The following is a 19106-nucleotide window of genomic DNA, read 5'->3' as shown; positions in this document are numbered from 1 at the left end:
TGTAATAGACAGGGCAGAAGGTGGAGAGGATGTTTCTATTGTAGCAGAATCTATAACTAGAGGTCACTGTTTAAAAATAAGAGGTTATCTATTTAGGCCAAATATTGTGTTCATTCCATCAGAGGGTCATGAATCATTGACATTTCTTCATCGGTTGATGCAATCTGAATCTTTGAATATTTTTAGACAGAAAAAGTCTGGAGCAACTCAGCGTGTCAAACAGCATGTGAATATTTTAATGGACAAGTAATAACCAAGGTTACCTGAGAAAGGTGCAAACGTGGAGTTGAAGTTACAATCTGATCAGATTTAGTTTGGAGATACAGCGCTGAAACAGGCCCTTCACTCACTGAGTCCGCACCAACCAGCGATCCCAGCACATTAACACAATCATACACACACTAGGGACAATTTACATTTATACCAAGCCAATTAACCTACAAACCTGCACTTTTTTGGAGTGCTGTAGGAGACTGAAGATCTCGGAGAAAACCCACGCAGGTCACAGGGAGAACGTACAAATTTCGTACAGGTAGCACCCTTAGTCGGGATGGAACCCGGGTCTCTGTAAGGCAGCAACTCTACCACTGCACCACCGTGCCTCATCGGATATGAGCTTATTAAATGGTAGAGCCGGCTTGGGGGCCTGCTTCCGTTGTTAAGTCATATTTTCCAGCATTCCATGTTTGTCCCAGCATGAACGGATACGCGGATTGAGCTCGCAGTGAATGGCTGAGCACTGGCAGTCAGCCAGTGCCAGTAGGCCAAGGTTTTATTCAGCTACCAAAGTACAACCGCATAACACTTGGGTTATATAATACACATGTTCCCCGACTAACGATGCTTCGACTTACGATATTTCGACTCTACAATGGTGCAAACGCTGGGCAAAGGCAGCGACCCGCAGCTCGCTTCCAGCCACGTGATCAGATGTATTAAATGCATTTCCACGTACGATATTTATTGGAACGTAACCCCATTGTAAGTTGAGGAGCACCTGTACTATCAGCTACTATTGTTATGCCTTCCTACATTTGGGTTAAAGCAGAGTGATCCAAAGGTCCACCATCTTAAATGGCGGTCAGATCGACTTTCGTTCCTTCCTTCTGAAGTAAACTAGGCACAATTTTCTATTGCAAGTCGCTGTTTTTTTAAAGCAGAATGAAAATGACGGGCTTTCTTATGTTCATACTGTAGGGTACAGAATTATGCGACATGATATCTGAACTATGGTGGAAATGTGTCAAAATTAAAAAGATATAGTGAAGGATACAGGTAGAGAGAGCGAGGGAGACAGAAAGGTGGCAGACAGAAAGAGGGGAAGAGGGTGAAGACAGAGAGGGGTAGAATGGGGCAGACAGAGAAGGGGGAGAGGGGGACAGGGGGGAGGAGAAAGGAAAGAGGGGGGGGAGAGGCAGACTTCCCCCAAGTGATTATCCTTACCCTCCAATGGACACAAGCGAGGTACCTTCTCCGGCATTAACTTTCCATCTTTATGAAGGCAGTACAGTTCAGCAATTTCTTGGCGACAATGCTTGCTTTTAGCCCTGGAGAGGGCTGACAAGGCTTCCTTGCCTGTAATTTCACATCTCGGAGCCCGCTCATAGTGCAACTCCTGAGAGCTTTTTCCAATCACCCCCCCTTTGTAGTGACTCACGGTCTTGTAGTTTAGTTGGGGGTTGCTGGCATTTCTGGCCTTAGAGTGTGCCTGGGGTAAGACTTCATTGCCGTTCTTGGCCAACAGTGAATGGTCCTTGGCTTTAGCCAGCTGCTCATACTTGGCCTTCTGCACCACCACGCCTTTACTTTTCACTTCCGATTGCAGCTTTTGCTTTTGTGTTCTTGATCCAAAATTACTGTTATCGATATTTTCAAAGTCTTTCGGGACAGAATTTTCATTGTTGCTGTCAATTCGGTTTTTCTCCTTTGGCTTGTGTGACAGAAGCACATCCTGCAACAGAAGCAAACAAACCAGGCTGTGAATATCAACAGTCAGTCAGTTACCACTAGGGTTGCCAACTTCCCCACTCCCAAATAAGGGACAAAAGGTGACGTCACCACCCCACGCCCCACAGGACTTCACCCAGCCAGCGGCTACCAATGGAGGCCGCCCAGGCCGGGAGGTGGGAACCTCCGTTAGGCGGCGCCTGGGCCTCCGGGCCTACAGTGTCCAGGCCTACAGCGGCCCCTGGGCCTACACTATCTGGGCACTACGCGCTGTCCACGGGCACCCTGGAGGATTTCCGGGACCGCTGGGCACCGCGGGGGATTGGATGTATCCTGGATGGGGATTGTAATATAATTGTATAATAGTTTCAATTGGTATATTTGTTTGTATAGTATTCTGGTGGTGGGTTCTGTTTTGGTTTTATTGTATTGTATATATTATTTAAATATTTGAATAAATATTTTTGATTAAAAAAAAATGGTCTGGGCCTACACTGTCCCCCGGGGAGTCCCCCTACAGCGGCCTCCAGGCCTACAGCGGCCTCCAGGCCTACAGCGGCCTCCGGGCCTACAGTGTCCGGGCCTACAGTGTCCGGGCCTACAGTGTCCGGGCCTACAGTGTCCGGGCCTACAGTGTCCGGGCCTACAGTGTCCGGGCCTACAGTGTCCGGGCCTACAGTGTCCGGGCCTACAGTGTCCGGGCCTACAGTGTCCGGGCCTACACTGTCCGGGCCTACACTGTCCGGGCCTACACTGTCCGGGCCTACAGCACCCCCCCGGACAAGGGCGGTCCCGTACAGGACAAACCAATTTAACCCAATATACGGGATGTCCCGGCTAATACGGGACAGTTGGTAACCCTAGTTACCATGTCTAATGACCAAAGTACGTTACAAATATTTTGTCTCTCCACATGACTCAGGGGCAGCAACTAAAGCATATGTGTGATAATGCACGTGGATATAACACAGGGCCAAATCATGGTGCATGGTGGAAAATAAGCCCCACTGCTTTGTAAAATGACAACTTCCACGTTTCCTTATGACATAGGGCAGCACGGTGGCGCAGCGGTAGAGTTGCTGCCTCACAGCGCTTGCAGCGCCAGAGACCCGGGTTCGATCCCGACTACCGGTGCTGTCTGTACGGAGTTTGTACGTTCTCCCCGTGACCTGCGTGGGTTTTCTCTGGAATCTTCGGTTTCCCCCCACACCCCAAAGATGTACAGGTTTGTAGGTTAATTGGCTTGGCATAAATGTAAATTGTCCCTAATGAGTGTAGGATAGTGTTAATGTGCGGGGATCGCTGGTCGGTGCGGACTCAGTGGGCCAAAGGGCCTGCTTCCGCGCTGTATCTCTAAAACTAAAAGGGAGGCGTTGGGTCATTAGGTTCATGCCAGGTCTCGGAGCAACACAATTTCCCCCCTACCTTTCTCTGATGTCTATTGTCCCCAACATTCTCGTCAAGCACCACAGATCTACCACTTACTTACGACACAAGGGCAATAGAATGGACAATTAATCTATCAACCAGGTTTTCAGGATGGAGAATGAAACTGGAGATCCAAGTGGAAACCCACATAACCAAACGGAGAATGTGCAAACTCCATTCAGACAACATGAGAAGTCAAGATTGAGCCAAGATTATGCTGGCACAGTGAAGTGGCATCACCACTCATTGTGCCACTGTGTCACCCAGTCCTGCTCACACAATTTTCTGTTAATGTGTCTCCAACATTTTTCTCCAAATATCTAACCAATCACAAATATCACAAATATCACAAATGTTGAGTCTCGTTGTCTGCAACTCGTTTTCACCTAGGCCACAGCAATCAATGGCCTGCTCCCTTTATCATCGTTACTTGTTTGCATATCTTTCATTAATTTGATCTACATTTCTCTACATCACCGTCTATATCTCTCGTTTCCCTTTCCCCTGACTCTCAGTCTGAAGAAGGGTCAGGACCCGAAACATCACCCATTCCTCTCTCAAGAGATGCTGCCTGTCCAGCTGAGTTACTGCAGCACTCTGTGAAACGTCACCTATTCCTTCTCTCCAGAGATGCTGCCTGACCTGTTGAGTTACTCCAGCTGTTTGTGTCTATCACAATTATCTACAACTGTGTTGTGGGACCAAAGTGAATATAAGTCATTACACTAGCTGCTCACTACAGTCCTTCATTTTCAATGCTCACTGATAAAAGCCCCTCGGGATTACATGCTCAACGCGTCCTTCGTTTACAGAAAGTGACCGATAAATTTTAATTATTGATCCATCCATTAGTCCCACTGGGTTGAATCTCATGATAAAATAGAGCTAGGTCTACATTATATAGAGCATTGAATTGCAGATGTTGGTTTACACTGAAATGCTGGAGTAACTCAGCGGGACAGGCAGCATCTCTGGAGAGAAGGAATGGACGATGTTGTATATTTCATCCCAGATTGTCTCTGCACTGTACTCATACTAAACAAAAATGCTGACGCGTACAAGTGTCTTGAGCAAAATAAAAACCAACTTAAGGAAGTTAGCGGGTGAGGCAGTGTCTGTGGAGGGCAATGGGCAGTCCATGTTTCTGACAGTCGCTGGCATCTTCATTGCTCAGGTTTCTCCATTTGCACCGCTAGTGATATTTAAGGTTGAGGATGACAAGTTTTTGCTGAAAGATACATTCTAAGCACCATTACTTTATGCCGTACACCAGTCATTGATTGTAAATGTTGGCCTGTGCTGGGAATCTGACAGTGAGTGCTGTACAGATCGGTATGATGTACAATCTATATACTAAAACTCTCGTTTGTTTGTTTGTTTGTTTGTTTGTTTGTTCCTGAACTACAGCCAAAACAGTACACGATAGCGTGACAATTTTAGGGCCGCCTTACTCTTTGGTGCTAATGGAAGAAGTTTCATTGAAATTGGTGTTATATTTTTAAATTATTCACAGGTTAAAGTTTAAATCTATCTCCTAGGGAGGGGAGAGGGGCGAGGAGAGGGGAAGGGGGGGGGGGGGGGGGGAGGAGAGGGTGCTGCACCAATGCAGGAGAGGTTTGGGCCCAACGGGTCCACTTGGTCTAGTTGTACATAAACCCGTGGTTACGTGGTGCAGGGTGCATTCTTTTGCATATGTGGCTTGTCCACTCCTTTATAAATTGTAGTATATGATCACTAGGGCAGCACAGTGGCACAGTGGTAGAGTTGCTGCCTTACAGCGCCAGAGACCTGGCTTTGATCCTGACTACGGGAGCTGTCTGTATGGAGTTTATCACTTCTCCCTGTGACTGCGTGGGTTTTCTCCGGGTACGTCGATTTTCTCCCACATTTTTAAAAAACGTGCAGGTTTGTTGTTCAATTGGCTTCTGTATATTATCCTCATGTTATAGGACACAACCAGTGCATGGGTGATCGTTGGTCGGCGTGGACTCAGTGGGCCAAAGGGCCTATTTCCACGCTGTATCTGTAAACTAAACTGAGCTGCTCTCTGTGAATAGAGCTGTGCAGACTCAGTCAGCTATCTGGCACCAGGCCGCAGCAAGAATATTGTCCCTCAGCGAAAGCTTTTTAATTTGTTCACTAAAGTATCCCTGTTGTGAACTTAAGTCACCTACTATTTTCCAGCATCTTGGATAGAGAATTGCTGAGGCGTGTCATCAGAAGCGCTATGACTCTTTGACTGCTTGATGAAAGATTCCATCAAAATGGGATAGAATTGCACCATTTTATAAAGCTCTCAAATGAGACACTAAAGAATATGTTGGGTGTATTACCAACAATGGGGAGAAGGCAGGAACGGGGTACTGATTGAGAGTGATCAGCCATGATCGCATTGAATGGCGGTGCTGGCTCGAAGGGCTGAATGGCCTACTCCTGCACCTATTGTCTATTGTCTATTGTCTATTGTCATATTGCAAAACACTGAAAAATTAAAAGGTTGGCCATCATCATAGTTCACCCAGTCTGAAGAAGGGTCTCGACCCGTAACGTCACCCATTCCTTCTCTCCCGAGATGCTGCCTGTCCCACTGAGTTACTCCAGCATTTTGTGTCTATCATAGTTTTACATACCACCGGGAACAATGAGTCGAATCCTTTAATACTTTGTTAACAAAGCTGACGAAAGTAATGTGTAGGAAAGAACTGCAGATGCTGGTTTAAATCAAAGGTAGACACAAAATGCTGGAGTAACTCAGCGGGTCAGGCAGCATCTCGGGAGAGGAGGAATGGGTGACGTTTCGGGTTGAGACCCATCCCTTCTCTCCCGAGATGCTGCCTGACCCGCTGAATTACTCCAGCATTTTGTGTCTACTGACGAAAGTAATTGCAGTTTTGCCTCCTTTAAACATTCACTCAGAGATTCGATTACTGGTGGAATCTGGGAGCCCAGTCTGAGATAATGGTTGGTTCACGAGCCTCCGGGAAAACATATACTGGTGTATAAAACTGCAGGGCTAACCAAACCCAGGACAGAACCGACCAACGCATGGTTGAAGGCCATGGCAAAATATGGAAAAGGAAAAGTAGACACAAAATGCTGGAGTAACTCAGCGGGAGAAGCAGCACCTCTGGAGAGAAGGAATGGGTGACGTTTCTGGTCAAGACCCATTTTCAGACTGAGAGTCGGGGGGAAAGGGAGTCAGCTTTGATCTGTCGTTTTCACACCTTACCCTTTCACATCTCTAATGAAAGGGTAAGGTGTGAAAACGACAGATCAAAACAGACGATGTTCAAGGAAATGTAGACTGGACCATTGTCAGCCGAGGAGAAGGTGGTGACGAGGCATACAAACAGTAAAATTAATCAGGACAGTGAAACTAATCAGAGAACTAGGGTGGGGGAGGGATGGAGGGAGAGGGAAAAGCAAGAGTTGCTTGAAGTTAGAGAAGTCAATATTCATAGCACACAGGTGTCTGCTAAAGGGAACGTACTCCCAATGTAGCTTTGATGCCACAAGCATTGAACATGGGACCCAGAGTGGATGAAAAACAAACACTGTGGATGGAAGGAAGTGTCTACCATGTGGATTGGAAAATCATTTCCACAACCAGCGAACTATTTAGAAAACACTGAAGGTCCATCGAATGGACAAGATGAATTGTGCAGGACAGGGACAGGGTCGGATTCAGAGTAGCAGTTCAACACAATGTGCCTGGTGCCAACTGGAGGCCAGTTCTGTGAAAGGAGCACCAATGATGCCACTGCCAAAGCACTGAGACAAGGGCAAATGCAATATTACGGGCGTCACACTGGCGTAGTGGGTACAGCTACTGCCTTACAGCTCCAGAGACCCAGGTTCGATCCTGACTATGGGTGCTTGTCTGTACGGAGTTTGTACGTTCTCCCCGTGACCTGCGTGCGTTTTCTCCGAGATCTTCGGTTTCCTCCCACACTCCAAAGACGTGCAGTTTTGTAGGTTAATTGGCTTGGTATAATTATAAATTGTCCATCGTGTGTGCAGGATAGTGTTAGTGTGTGGGGATCGCTGGTCAATGTGGCCTCGGTGGGCCGAAGGGCCTGTTACCGCGCTGTATCTCTAAACTAAACTAAACGACTGTAGAATGAAATGAAATGACCACTCCCTCCACCTCACACCCACAGCACATCTTCAATCTCAGTTAAAAGCAACGTTGGGTATTGTCTAAATGCAGAACTACACACATGCCCATTGAATACCCAAGGAGCACCAATGATGCCACTGCCAAAGGACTGATACAAGGCAGTGATATGATGTGGCCCCCATTGTGGTGGACAAGAAAGGCTCAAACAGATGGTAGGGGTACAATTCATCAAACAGCACTGATAAAATGGGTCATAATATTTGCTCAATGCAAAGAATGGCTCAGTTTTACACAACTAGTTCATAATTTTCATAACATTGGACGACTAGTGGGCAAATGAATCCCATGCGGTCATAAATGTGATGGAGTAGTTAACAGCTAGAAGTTACAGATAAAAATTACTTGGAATCAGGAGTCTTCGAAGCTCTTAAAAAGTGCCGCTAGGCCATAAGAGTTTAGTTTAGTTTAGACATACACCATGGAAACTGGCCCTCCGGCCCACCAAGCCCACACCGACCAGTGATCGCCCGTACAATGAAGTCACGGGGAGAACGTACAAACTCCGTACAGACAGGACCCATTGTCAAGATTAAACCCGGGTTTCTGGCGCTGTAAGGCAGCAACTCTACCACTGCGTCACTGTGCCAATGAGAAGATATTTCATTGGAGCTCAACAAGGCAAAAAAAATCTGTGTTGCAAGATGGGAGGTGATAGTAAGCCCGTTTCTAGATATTGTTGGAGATGAATGCCGTTTACCAAGAAATGTATAGTGTTAAGTATTTGCCAAGAAAAACCGTGCTGGGAGAACTCGTGTGTAGAAAGGTGGTTTACACCTCATTCTTCAGGAAAACGGGGCTTCCCCTCTCCCATTATAGATGAGACTCTCACTAGGGTCTCTTCTACATCCCGCAACTCCGCTCTTACTCCCCCTCCCCCATTTGTAACAAGGACAGAATCCCCCTCGTTCTCACCTTCCACCCTACCAGCCAGCATATCCAACAAATCATCCTCCAACATTTCCGTCACCTCCAACGGGACCCCACCACTGGCCACATCTTCCCATCCCCTCCCCTTTCTGCGTTCTGCAGAGTCCGCTCCCTCCATAACTCCCTGGTCCACTCGTCCCTTCTTACCCAAACCACCCCATCCCCGGGCACTTTCCCCTGCAACCGCAGGAGATGCAACACCTGTCCCTTTACCTCCCCCCTCAACTCCATCCAAGGACCCAAACAGTCTTTCCAGGTGAGACAGAGGTTCACCTGCACCTCCTCCAACCTCATCTATTATATCCGCTGCTCTAGATGTCAACTTATTTACATCGGCGAAACCAAACGCAGGCTCGGCGATCGTTTCGCTCAACACCTTCGCTCAGTCCGCCTCAACCAACCTGATCTCCCAGTGGCTGAGCACTTCAACTCCCCTTCCCACTCCCAGTCTGACCTTTCTGTCATGGGCCTCCTCCAGTGCCATAGTGAGGCCCACCGGAAATTGGAGGAACAGCACCTCATATTTCGCTTGGGCAGCTTGAGGCCCAGTGGTATGAACATTGACTTCTCCAACTTTAGATAGTTCCTCTGTCCCTCTCTTCCCCTCCCCCTTCCCAGTTCTCCCTCTATCTTCCTGTCTCCACCTATATCCTTCCTTTGTCCCTCCCACCTGACATCAGTCTGAAGAAGGGTCTCGACCTGAAACGTCACCCATTCCTTCTCTCCTGAGATGCTACCTGACCTGCTGAGTTACTCCAGCATTTTGTGAAATAAATACCTTCGATTTGTACCAGCATCTACAGTTATTTTCTTACACTGATTTACACCAAAGACAGACACAAAATGCTGGAGTATTCAGCGGGTCAGGAAGTATCTCTGGAGAAAAGGAATAGGTGACGTTTCGGGTCGAAACCCTTCTGCAGGCTGAGATGCAGGGGAGAGGGAGACTAGAGATGTGGAGTTTAGAGATATCTCTAGACTTTCTTTGTTGGGAGAACTCAGCTGGTCAAGCAACATCTGAGGATGCAAAATGTATAAGTTGACAATTCTGACTGAAACCCTGCATCAAGACTATGTGGGACGGGGAAGATTGCTAACATTAGGCAGTAAAAAGTGAGATGGGCCAGAGGTTGGTTAGTGAGAGGTAGGAGGAGGAGATGAAGGGTAGGTCGATGGTGATTACCTTTAAGATATCCTCCCTTCCTGGATGTGCTTCCTTTTAAATGTACCTCATGCTCTTTGCTTCTCTCCTCCATGTGGTCACAGTTCTATCATTTTTCATACTTCAGATAACGATGTTTCGACTCAATTCCCTATTTGATTTTCCAGCCTCTAGTTTTTGTCTCTGTTCTGTGAAAATGCCAAGAAACTCCTTATAATTACTTCCATTGGGCTTTTCAAGGGAGCATGACCCCAGCCTGTTCAGACTTCCTTGATAAATTCTTCCTTGTTTTATTTAATCCATGGGAATACTTTTTAACAACTTCTCTAGTACCTCTGTATCCTTTCAATTAAATGGAGACCAGAACTATGCCTCCATCATGATCCGATACAAATTATCTCCAATGGTTTTGAGAAAGAAACTCATCAAATTTTTTCTGATCAGCCATAATAATTTAAGCTTTGTTGACCTAATTTATAAAATGGAAGAGATGGATATTGTTTGCTGATTTGATCTACAGCGTTCTTTTTAAATCCATCTTTTTAAAGCTTGTAGGTTAATTGGCTTGGTATAATTGCAAATTATCCCTAGTATGTGTAGGGCAGTGTTAATGTGTGGGGATCTCTGGTCGGCATGGACTCGGTGGGCCGAAGGGCCTGTTTCCGCGCTGTATCTGTACCTCTAAGCTAAATAGTGTCAATGGCAGTGTGTATGGAGATCTAAACCACACTGTAACTGGCAGTCTCACGAGAACGATCAGGAATAAAGCCCCCTTTAGCTCCACCGGTTTACCAGTTGGCACATTCATTGGCTTGGGTTTACTTAGACTGCTGTGAGTTTAACTTTCCAAACTTTGTTTATTTACTGACATCTTAAAGTAACATTGATGCATTTTGCAAGTCAGCTAGTGTTGAGAGTATTCAAAAGCCACCTCTGTGAATAATCAGAGATCCTTCCAAGACTAATAACATAATTAAACATTACAGTCTCAAGCTAAAACAAGATAGACTTTATCAACAGCAGAGACCACTGGATTCCATTCAGCGCACTCAATCGTATACAGAAGTAATATTTATACGTCTTTAAATAGATACTGTATGAAATGAATTTTCTCACAAAGTTGCGTTTGCTGAATGAATCCCTTGCGATCGGAAGCACTGCTCCAGCTTGCTCGGTGGAGGGGAAACTTCAGATACACTATTTTCAACCCAATGAGGATCCACTTTGTAGATGCCCACAATAGATTTGAGCTATTTATGAATTAATTCCATGCAAAATACCCCGGAGACCTTACATTCAGTTATGTGCGCCAGCAAAAGTTCAGTAACTTAACATTTTTCTTCAGTCCTATGCAATCGATATGTAAAATAAAGATCTTTTCCAGGAGTGAGACAGGTCGTTTAGCATAAGTCCGGTAATTTGATTAGGCGCAAATCCTCAGCAGTTGTGCCTAGGATGACGTCGATTCCCGTGCAACCTTCTTTTAGAGTATCACAGAGCAAATGTGGCCACACTTTCCCCCAAGTGGCCACAATTGGGAAAGCCATACCTACACAAAGTATTGAAAAGATCTGTATATGGACAACCTGTTCCCACCTCCCACTGTGGTGCTGGCCGGTCACCGCTGTTGAAACTACAAGTTCACGACTATCCTGCCCATCCCAATTGTGCTGCTCAGCTCTGAGGCCTCAGTTCATGATGCATACCCTGTTCTTCATGCCACCGATCGCACCCCAAAGTGGTGCACTTTAGGAAGTCAAACCAGGGCAGGACCTTTGCAGTGAATGGCAGGGCTCTGGGGAGTGTTGTAGAGCAGAGATATGGAGTTTAGAAGTTGGGAAGTCATGTTGCAGTTGTATAAGATGTTGGTGAGACCACATTTAGAATATTGTGTTCAGTTGTGGGCACCATGTTATAGGAAAGATATTGTCAATCTTGAAAGGGTTCAGAAAAGATTTACGAGGATGTTGCCAGGACTAGAGGGTGTGAGCTATAAGGAGAGGTTGAGTAGGCTGGGTCTCTATTCCATGGAGCGCAGGAGGATGAGGGGTGATCTTATAGATGTGTATAAAATCATGAGAGGAATAGATCGGGTAGATGCACAGACTCTTTTGCCCAGAGTAGGGGAATTGAGGACCAGAGGACATAGGTTCAAGGTAAAGGGGAAAAGATTTAATAGGAATCCGAGGGGTACATTTTTCACACAGAGGGTAGTGGGTGTATGGAACAAGCTGTCAGAGGAGGGCCTGTTTCCACACTGTATCAATCTATGACTCTAAGGGTAGGTGCATAGTTCCGTGAAAGTGACATCACAGGTAGGTAGGGTGGTCAAGAGGTCATTTGGCATGTCGGCCAACATCATTCAGGACATTAAATATCTGAAGAAGGATCTCGACTCGAAATGTCACCTATTCCTTTTCTCCAGAGATGTTGTCTGGTCCGCCGAGTTACTCCAGCATATTGTGTTTATCTGTAGAGATTGATATGTTTGTTACAGTTGTAAACGACATTGGTAGAGCCACATTTGGAGTATTGTGTTCAGTTTTGGTCACCTTGCTATATACACTGGAATTTAGAAGGATGAGGGGGGATCTTATTGAAACATATAAGATAATTAGGGGATTGGACACATTAGAGGCAGGAAACATGTTCCCAATGTTGGGGGAGTCCAGAACAAGGGGCCACAGTTTAAGAATAAGGGGTAGGCCATTTAGAACGGAGATGAGGAAGAACTTTTTCAGTCAGAGAGTGGTGAAGGTGTGGAATTCTCTGCCTCAGAAGGCAGTGGAGGCCAGTTCGTTGGATGCTTTCAAGAGAGAGCTGGCTAGAGCTCTTAAGGATAGCGGAGTGAGGGGGTATGGGGAGAAGGCAGGAACGGGGTACTGATTGAGAGTGATCAGCCATGATCGCATTGAATGGCGGTGCTGGCTCGAAGGGCTGAATGGCCTATTCCTGCACCTATTGTCTATTGTCTATTGTCTATTGAAAGATGTCTTTGATCTAGAAACAGTGCAAAGAAGATTTATAAAGATGTTGCTGGGACCTGAGGGCCTGAGCTATAGGGAGAGGTTGGGCAGGCTCAGACATTAATCCTTGGAGCACAGGAGGATGAGAGGTGATCGTTATCAGGTGTGTTAGATCATGTGGGGAATAGATAGGGTAAATGCACAGAGTCTTTTACCCAAGGTAGGAGAATCAAGAACCAGAGGACATAGATTTACAGTGAGAAAGGAAAAATTGAATAGGAAACTGAGGGGCAATTTTTTCACATAGCGGGTAGTGGGTATATGGAAAGAGCTAGAGAGGGGGTAGTTGAGGCAGATGCTGTCCCAGCATTTAAAAGACACTTGAACAGGTACATAGGTAGGAAAGGTTTAGAGGGAGATGGGTCAAAAATGGGCAGGTGGCACTAGTGTAAATAGGGTTGCCAACTTCCTCACTCCCAAATAAGGGACAAAGTGTGACGTCACCGCCCCGTGCCCCACGTGACCTCACCCAGCCAGCGGCCACATGCTCCCGCTCCACCAATGGCAGCCGCCCAGGTCAGGAGACGGGTTGTTATGCAACCTCAGTTAGACGGCACCCGGGCTTACACTGTCCGGGACTGCAGCGGCCCCCGGGCCACAGTGTCCGGGCCTACAGTGTCCGGGCCTACAGCGCTGTCCAGGCCTAATACGGGACAAGGGCGGTCCCGTATGGGACAAACCAATTTAGCCCAAAATACAGGATGTCCCAGCTAATACGGGACAGTTGGAAACCCTAAGTGAAGATGAGGCATGTTGGTCAGCATGGGCAAGTTGGGCCGAAGGGCCTGTTTCCATGCAGTATGACTGTGCAACATTTTATTCGGCACTCTGTAATAACCATACAAAATTGATTGAACATTGCCTTACATTTTTATGTCGGCGAGAATTATTTAATGTGATCAGCTGAATAGCCTGCTTGTTGCTGGGGTTCCTTGACATCAGCCAGCAGAAAAAGGGGATGTTTTTCCCACTGATTTACCACAGACCACAAACCTGGAACCTGTAACGTTGCTGATGCTCTGATGCTGAGGAATGAAAACAAATCAACAACTCTCGTCACATCCCAGCAGTGTAGTATATGGCCCAGCGAAAATGCCTCGCAGTTTACCGTCAGATCAATTTTAAATAGTCCACTTTTGCTGAGTTAACAAACTTGATCATTGTTAATTGAAAATTAAATTGATTTTATTTTTACATAGCACGGTGGCACAGCAGTGGAGCAACTGCCTTTCAGCGCCAGAGACCTGGGTTTGATCCTGATTACGGGTGCTGTCTGTATGGAGTTTGTACGTTCTCCCCATGACCTGCGTGGGTTTTCTCCGAGATCTTCAGTTTCCTCCCACACTCCAAAGACATACGGGTTTTTAGGTTAATTGGCTTGGTATAAATGTACAAATGTAAAATGTATGTTAATGTGTTAATGTGCGGGGATCGCTGCTCGGTGTGGACTCGGTGGCTGAAGGGCCTGATTCCGCGCTGTATCTCTAAACTAAACTCAAAATTCTGTTGCGTTTATGTACCCTCAGTGGATGAATGATATTTGACCATTCTCCCCACACTTCCCTTGCTGAATGACCCACTAGCTAAATTATCCTGAAAAACTACATTCAATTTGATTTTAGCAAAAGAATTACCAAGAGATTGATTTTTGTTAGTGATTTGCAGATGAGCATTAAATCAGTATACAGATAAATATCAGCCAAGACAGTAAGTAATGCTGATCAGAGATACTTTCTTCTTTCTATATGATATTTATAACTTTATTTGGACGTTATTAATGTCGATAATAAAATCTAAAAGAATGTTTGGTTAATCTCACCATCCTTCGATCTATTGTTACAGTTTTTAGCAAACATTTGAATTCAGTGTAGGAAGGAACTGCAGATTCTGGTTTAAACCAAAGGCAGACACAAAAAGCTGGAGTAACTCAGCGGGACAGGCAGCATCTCTGGAGGGAAGGAGTGGGTGACGTTTCGAGTCGAGACCCTTCTTCAGACAGAGTTGGACGATAAATCTCTAATCAAGTTTAAAGTCTTTTCTTTGGCTACTACTATTCCCTCAATGCTCCCATGATACATATTCATTCCAACACAGCTGCACAATTGGCCTGACAAGAAACATCTGCCTATAGTTCTTGCAGCTACTGATTTGGCAGAGTTACATCTTCAGAAGCTAAAAGATGTGGGATCCACGTGAAAAGGCAACAGCAGGCAACGAATAATGAAATGCTTTGTTATCATTCTTCACTGGTGTGCAATTACAAGCATGCATGTTTTATCAAATACATTAGGAAAAAAAATCTGTTTTATTTTGTAACTGGGAATAACTTTGTTAATTATAATAATTTCTGATCAGCTTTGGGAAACTCACAAACAATGGCCTGTTTCCTTTATCATCGTTACTTTTTTGCATATCTTTCATTCATTGTTCTTTATCTCTCTACATCATCGTCTATATCTCTTGTTTCTCTTTCCCCTGACTCTCAGTCTGAAGAAGGGTCTTGACCCAAAATGCCACCCAATCATTCTCTCCAGAAATGCTACCTGTTCCCATTGAGTTACTCCAGCTTTTCGTGTCTATCTTTGGGAAAATTATCTCTATTGAAACACTTGTTGAAAACACACGCAAGGGATTCTTATTTCTGCCACTATACTCAATACATGCAGTGATACCGCATGGAAGCAGGCCCTTCAGCCCAACTTGTCCATGCTGACCACGTTGCTACATAGTCATGCACTTCAGATGAATAGAAGCCAGGAAATGCTTCACACAATATTAAAGATGTGTGTCTGCATTTATACCCGTGTCTTGTTTTCATTTGCAGAATGAGAGGGCATTCAGAGATGTCAGGCACTGACTACTCGTAATGTTGGTGCCTGTGACCCACAGACCTGTGGGCTCATGCCTTTGTTTCAAATTATTGTAGTCAATCCAGGAGTGATCCTCCTGGTGCCTGCTAGTATTCACTCCTCAACCAACGTCACTACAACACATTATCTTGTCATGAGTTCATTATGGGGGAGGGGGGGAGGCTGCTGCCGAATATGATTTGGCTCATGTCTTGCTAGATTACAGCCATAAATTCCCCAGCAAAATTTCACTAGTTGCACATTGCTTTGAGATATTCTGTGTGAAATTTGCTTCATAATTTGTAGAAAGCCCCCGTCAAAGAAAGGAATCGATGCACGTTCTCCTGAGATGTGCCTGAGATGCTGAGTTACCCAAGCACTTTGTGTCTACTTTTGCTTAAATGGTTGTTGCTTTCAGAGTCACCTACTGGACAGAACATGGAAACAGGCCCTTCAGCCTAGCTCGTTCATGCTGAACAAGATGTCCATCTCAGCTGATCCCATTTGCTTTTGGGTACATTATGTGCAGATCACACTTCAAACAATATGTTGTTAAAATGTTCTGTGTTGGTTCCAAATCTGATGGCAGTCTCTCTTATTTGGCTGGGACTGAGACTTATTTGCTGGAATCAATTAAATGGCAACTCCGTTTTCTATAGTTAATTGTTTACTGAACACAATAACGTTGTGATTAAAGAGGAAACTTGCTGGCAAATATAATGTTGTTATAATTGGACACTGGAAGCAATATTTTCAGACTGTTTAAGAATCTGGCGGGTCTAGTTATGAGAAGAGGTTGGGTTGTATTTTCCCCCTGGAGCATAGGAGGTGGGGGAGTGATCTTACAGAGATTGGTAAAACCATGAGGGGCGTAGATGAGGTGAACAGCCACAGTCTTTTCCTGAGGGTACAGGATCTAAGCAAGAGGGTGTTGGTTTGAGGTGAGAGATTTAAAAGGTGGCTAAGGAGCAACATTTTCACACAGAAGGTGGTGCGTATACGAGGAAGTGGTAGAGGCGAGTAAAGGTGCGACATTAAAGGACACTTAGACAGGGATGTGGATTGGAAAGGTGAGGAGGGAAATGGACCAGGCACAGGCAAGTGGGACTAGCTTGGTTAAGCAACTTGGGCGGCTTGGACATGCTGGGCCAAAGCACTTGTTTATGTGCTGTATATCTCAACGACGCTAAGACAGAGTACCACCCAGAATGTAACTATACAAGTACAGATCCTCCCTGGTTACAAATGCTGAGCTTATGGACGTATACATGGGATGGATGGGGAAGGATTTGGTGACCACTGCAACCTACAAGCACCTTCTGCTGGGTGGAGACCGGACATTTCCACGTCTTCTTTCCCAACACCCCCAAAGTGCAACGATCTTGCTCACTCATTGAGAGCCTGAGGCAGCTACTCTTCTTCCAATGACTGCTCACTCTCCTGTTCACAACCATTTCTGCCATACTCTCCTACACGCAGTTTGTGCTGATTTCAGAGTTATGAACAATTTGGGTTATGACCAGTTTACATAACCTGGGGCTACCGACAATGAAAACTGCTCGGTTTCTAGATTGATTACATCATAGAGTAAATTAATTGTTGAACAGAAGGAACAAAATAGCCTTAAAAGAGGCCGTATTAACAGGACATTTACAAGCCTTTGTGCTCTTTTATTCTTCTACTTGGATTGAGGACTAGTTATATCCATGTTTTTGTGGGTTCTCAGGTGGCTGATGGGACCTATGTTGGAACTGCAGATTGGGAAGGAAGTGGCTGAAGGGATCGATGGGTAGGTACAGTAAAACTCCAATAATCTGCTAACCAACTGCTGAGAAATCCTGATCCTTTGGCAGGGTGTTCCCCAGCACTTGATTTGTGCATGCCATTGAACATAAACACCAGGGTCCTGAGCCCTGAATTCCTCACTCCGTTTCCCATGCTTCCCTTAAAAGTGCTGGGAGCTTTTTTTGGCTCCCTATAAACTGACCTGGTTCACTGGAAAGTCTTGTTCTATAACGGTTCTGAGCGTTTATGAGGGTGTCCACAAATCCCACTCCTATTACAGGGCTGCTGTGTGTTCAACATGCTTCGCTTTAAGGTTCCCTGTACCATGCTAAATGCCACTTTAAACCTATACCCTCTTGCTTTAGATCCTGTACCTTCGGGAAAAGACCATGGCTATTCACCTCATTTAAGCCCCTCATGGCTTTAAGTGGTCATGGGCCACTCTTCCCCAAAGGTCCATGCCAATGCTGCCTTTAGAGTCATAGAGTCATAGAGACACAGTGTGGAAACAGGCCCTTCGGCCCAACATGTCCCAGCTACACTAGCTCGCACCTGCTTGCATTTGGTCCATATCCCTCCAAACCAGTCCTACCCATGTACCTGTCGAACTGTTTCTTAAACGTTGGTATAGTCTCAGTCTCAACTACCTCCTCTGGCAGCTTGTTCCATACACCCACCACCCTTTGTGTGAAAAAGTTACCACTCAGATTCCTGTTAAATCTTTTCCCCTTCACCTTAAACCCATGTCCTGTTGTAGATTCCCCAACTCTGGGCAAGAGAGTCTGTGCATCTACCCCATCTATTCCTCTCTTGATTTTATACACCTCTATAAGATCACCCCTCATCCTCCTGCACTCCAAGGAATAGAGTCCCAGCCTACTCAACCTCTCCCTATAGCTCACACCCACTAGTCCTGGCAACATCCTTGTAAATCTTCTCTGTACCCTTTTCAGCTTGTCAACATCTCTCCAATAACACGGTGCCCAGAACTGAATACAATACTCAAAATGGGGCCTCACCAACATCTTATACAACTGCAACATGAACTCCAAAACTTCAATTCTCAGTACTCTGACTGATGAAGGCCAATGTGCCAAAACTGATGAAGGCCAATTTGCCAAAATTTAGACGAGGAGGCTTTAAGCACAACTTTAAACCTTTGCCTGACTACCTGGCAATCACTTTCCACAACCAATCTCAGGATGAGTGTCTGCTGTGGATCTTGGTGTCCCTGTGTGAGTGTCACAGCCTGCTCAATGTAGCTGCTTGAGTGTCAGCAAGGTCTCAGTGCTGGGACGTTGCCTTGGAGAGGGCACTGACATCGGTTCGCTTGTCCTTCCAATTAATGAGGAGGATTTTGTGGAGACAGGCCGGCTTGCATTTTCCAGGACTTTGAAGAAATCCAGATCTCAGAAGCACACAGTGCTAGCTGGTCGAGTCGAAGGAAGATGGGAACACTCTGAAGGTGTTACTGAACCTCCTCTGCCAGTAACCAAAATTACAAACCGGCATCATTTGAGATATTTATCAGATTTCGCTGCTGGCGTGACTTTTATTAAAACCTTCCGGAGTCGGCATGTTCCTGCAATTGCTGGATTATTTGATGCACAAGTTTTAGCTGAACCTTGCAATAAATACAGACAAAATGAATGGACTAAAATTAGGCTTACCTCAGGCAGCTGCACTAAATGTAAAGATAAAAGTGGAGGGCCCTTTTATTAAACTTGCAAATAATAATGATGTTTTTTACTATTTCCCCGCAGGACAATTTAGCTTCACCTTATCACAATTTAACAAAATGT

General features: G+C 45.5%; 1 protein-coding gene across 1 annotated transcript in view; it reads right to left on the bottom strand.

Moving 5' to 3' along the window:
- xylt1 (xylosyltransferase I) overlaps nt 1-19106 on the bottom strand; it is a 294644-nt gene that overhangs the window by 163493 nt on the left and 112045 nt on the right. The window contains exon 2 of the mRNA XM_078418358.1: nt 1444-1951. Within this exon, the coding sequence (XP_078274484.1) occupies nt 1444-1951 (508 nt within the window). The remainder of the gene's footprint in view (nt 1-1443; nt 1952-19106) is intronic.

This window comes from Rhinoraja longicauda, chromosome 21 (assembly GCF_053455715.1).
Source record: "Rhinoraja longicauda isolate Sanriku21f chromosome 21, sRhiLon1.1, whole genome shotgun sequence".
Taxonomy (NCBI): Eukaryota; Metazoa; Chordata; class Chondrichthyes; order Rajiformes; family Arhynchobatidae; genus Rhinoraja; species Rhinoraja longicauda.
This window is presented reverse-complemented; position numbering and strand designations above follow the sequence as displayed.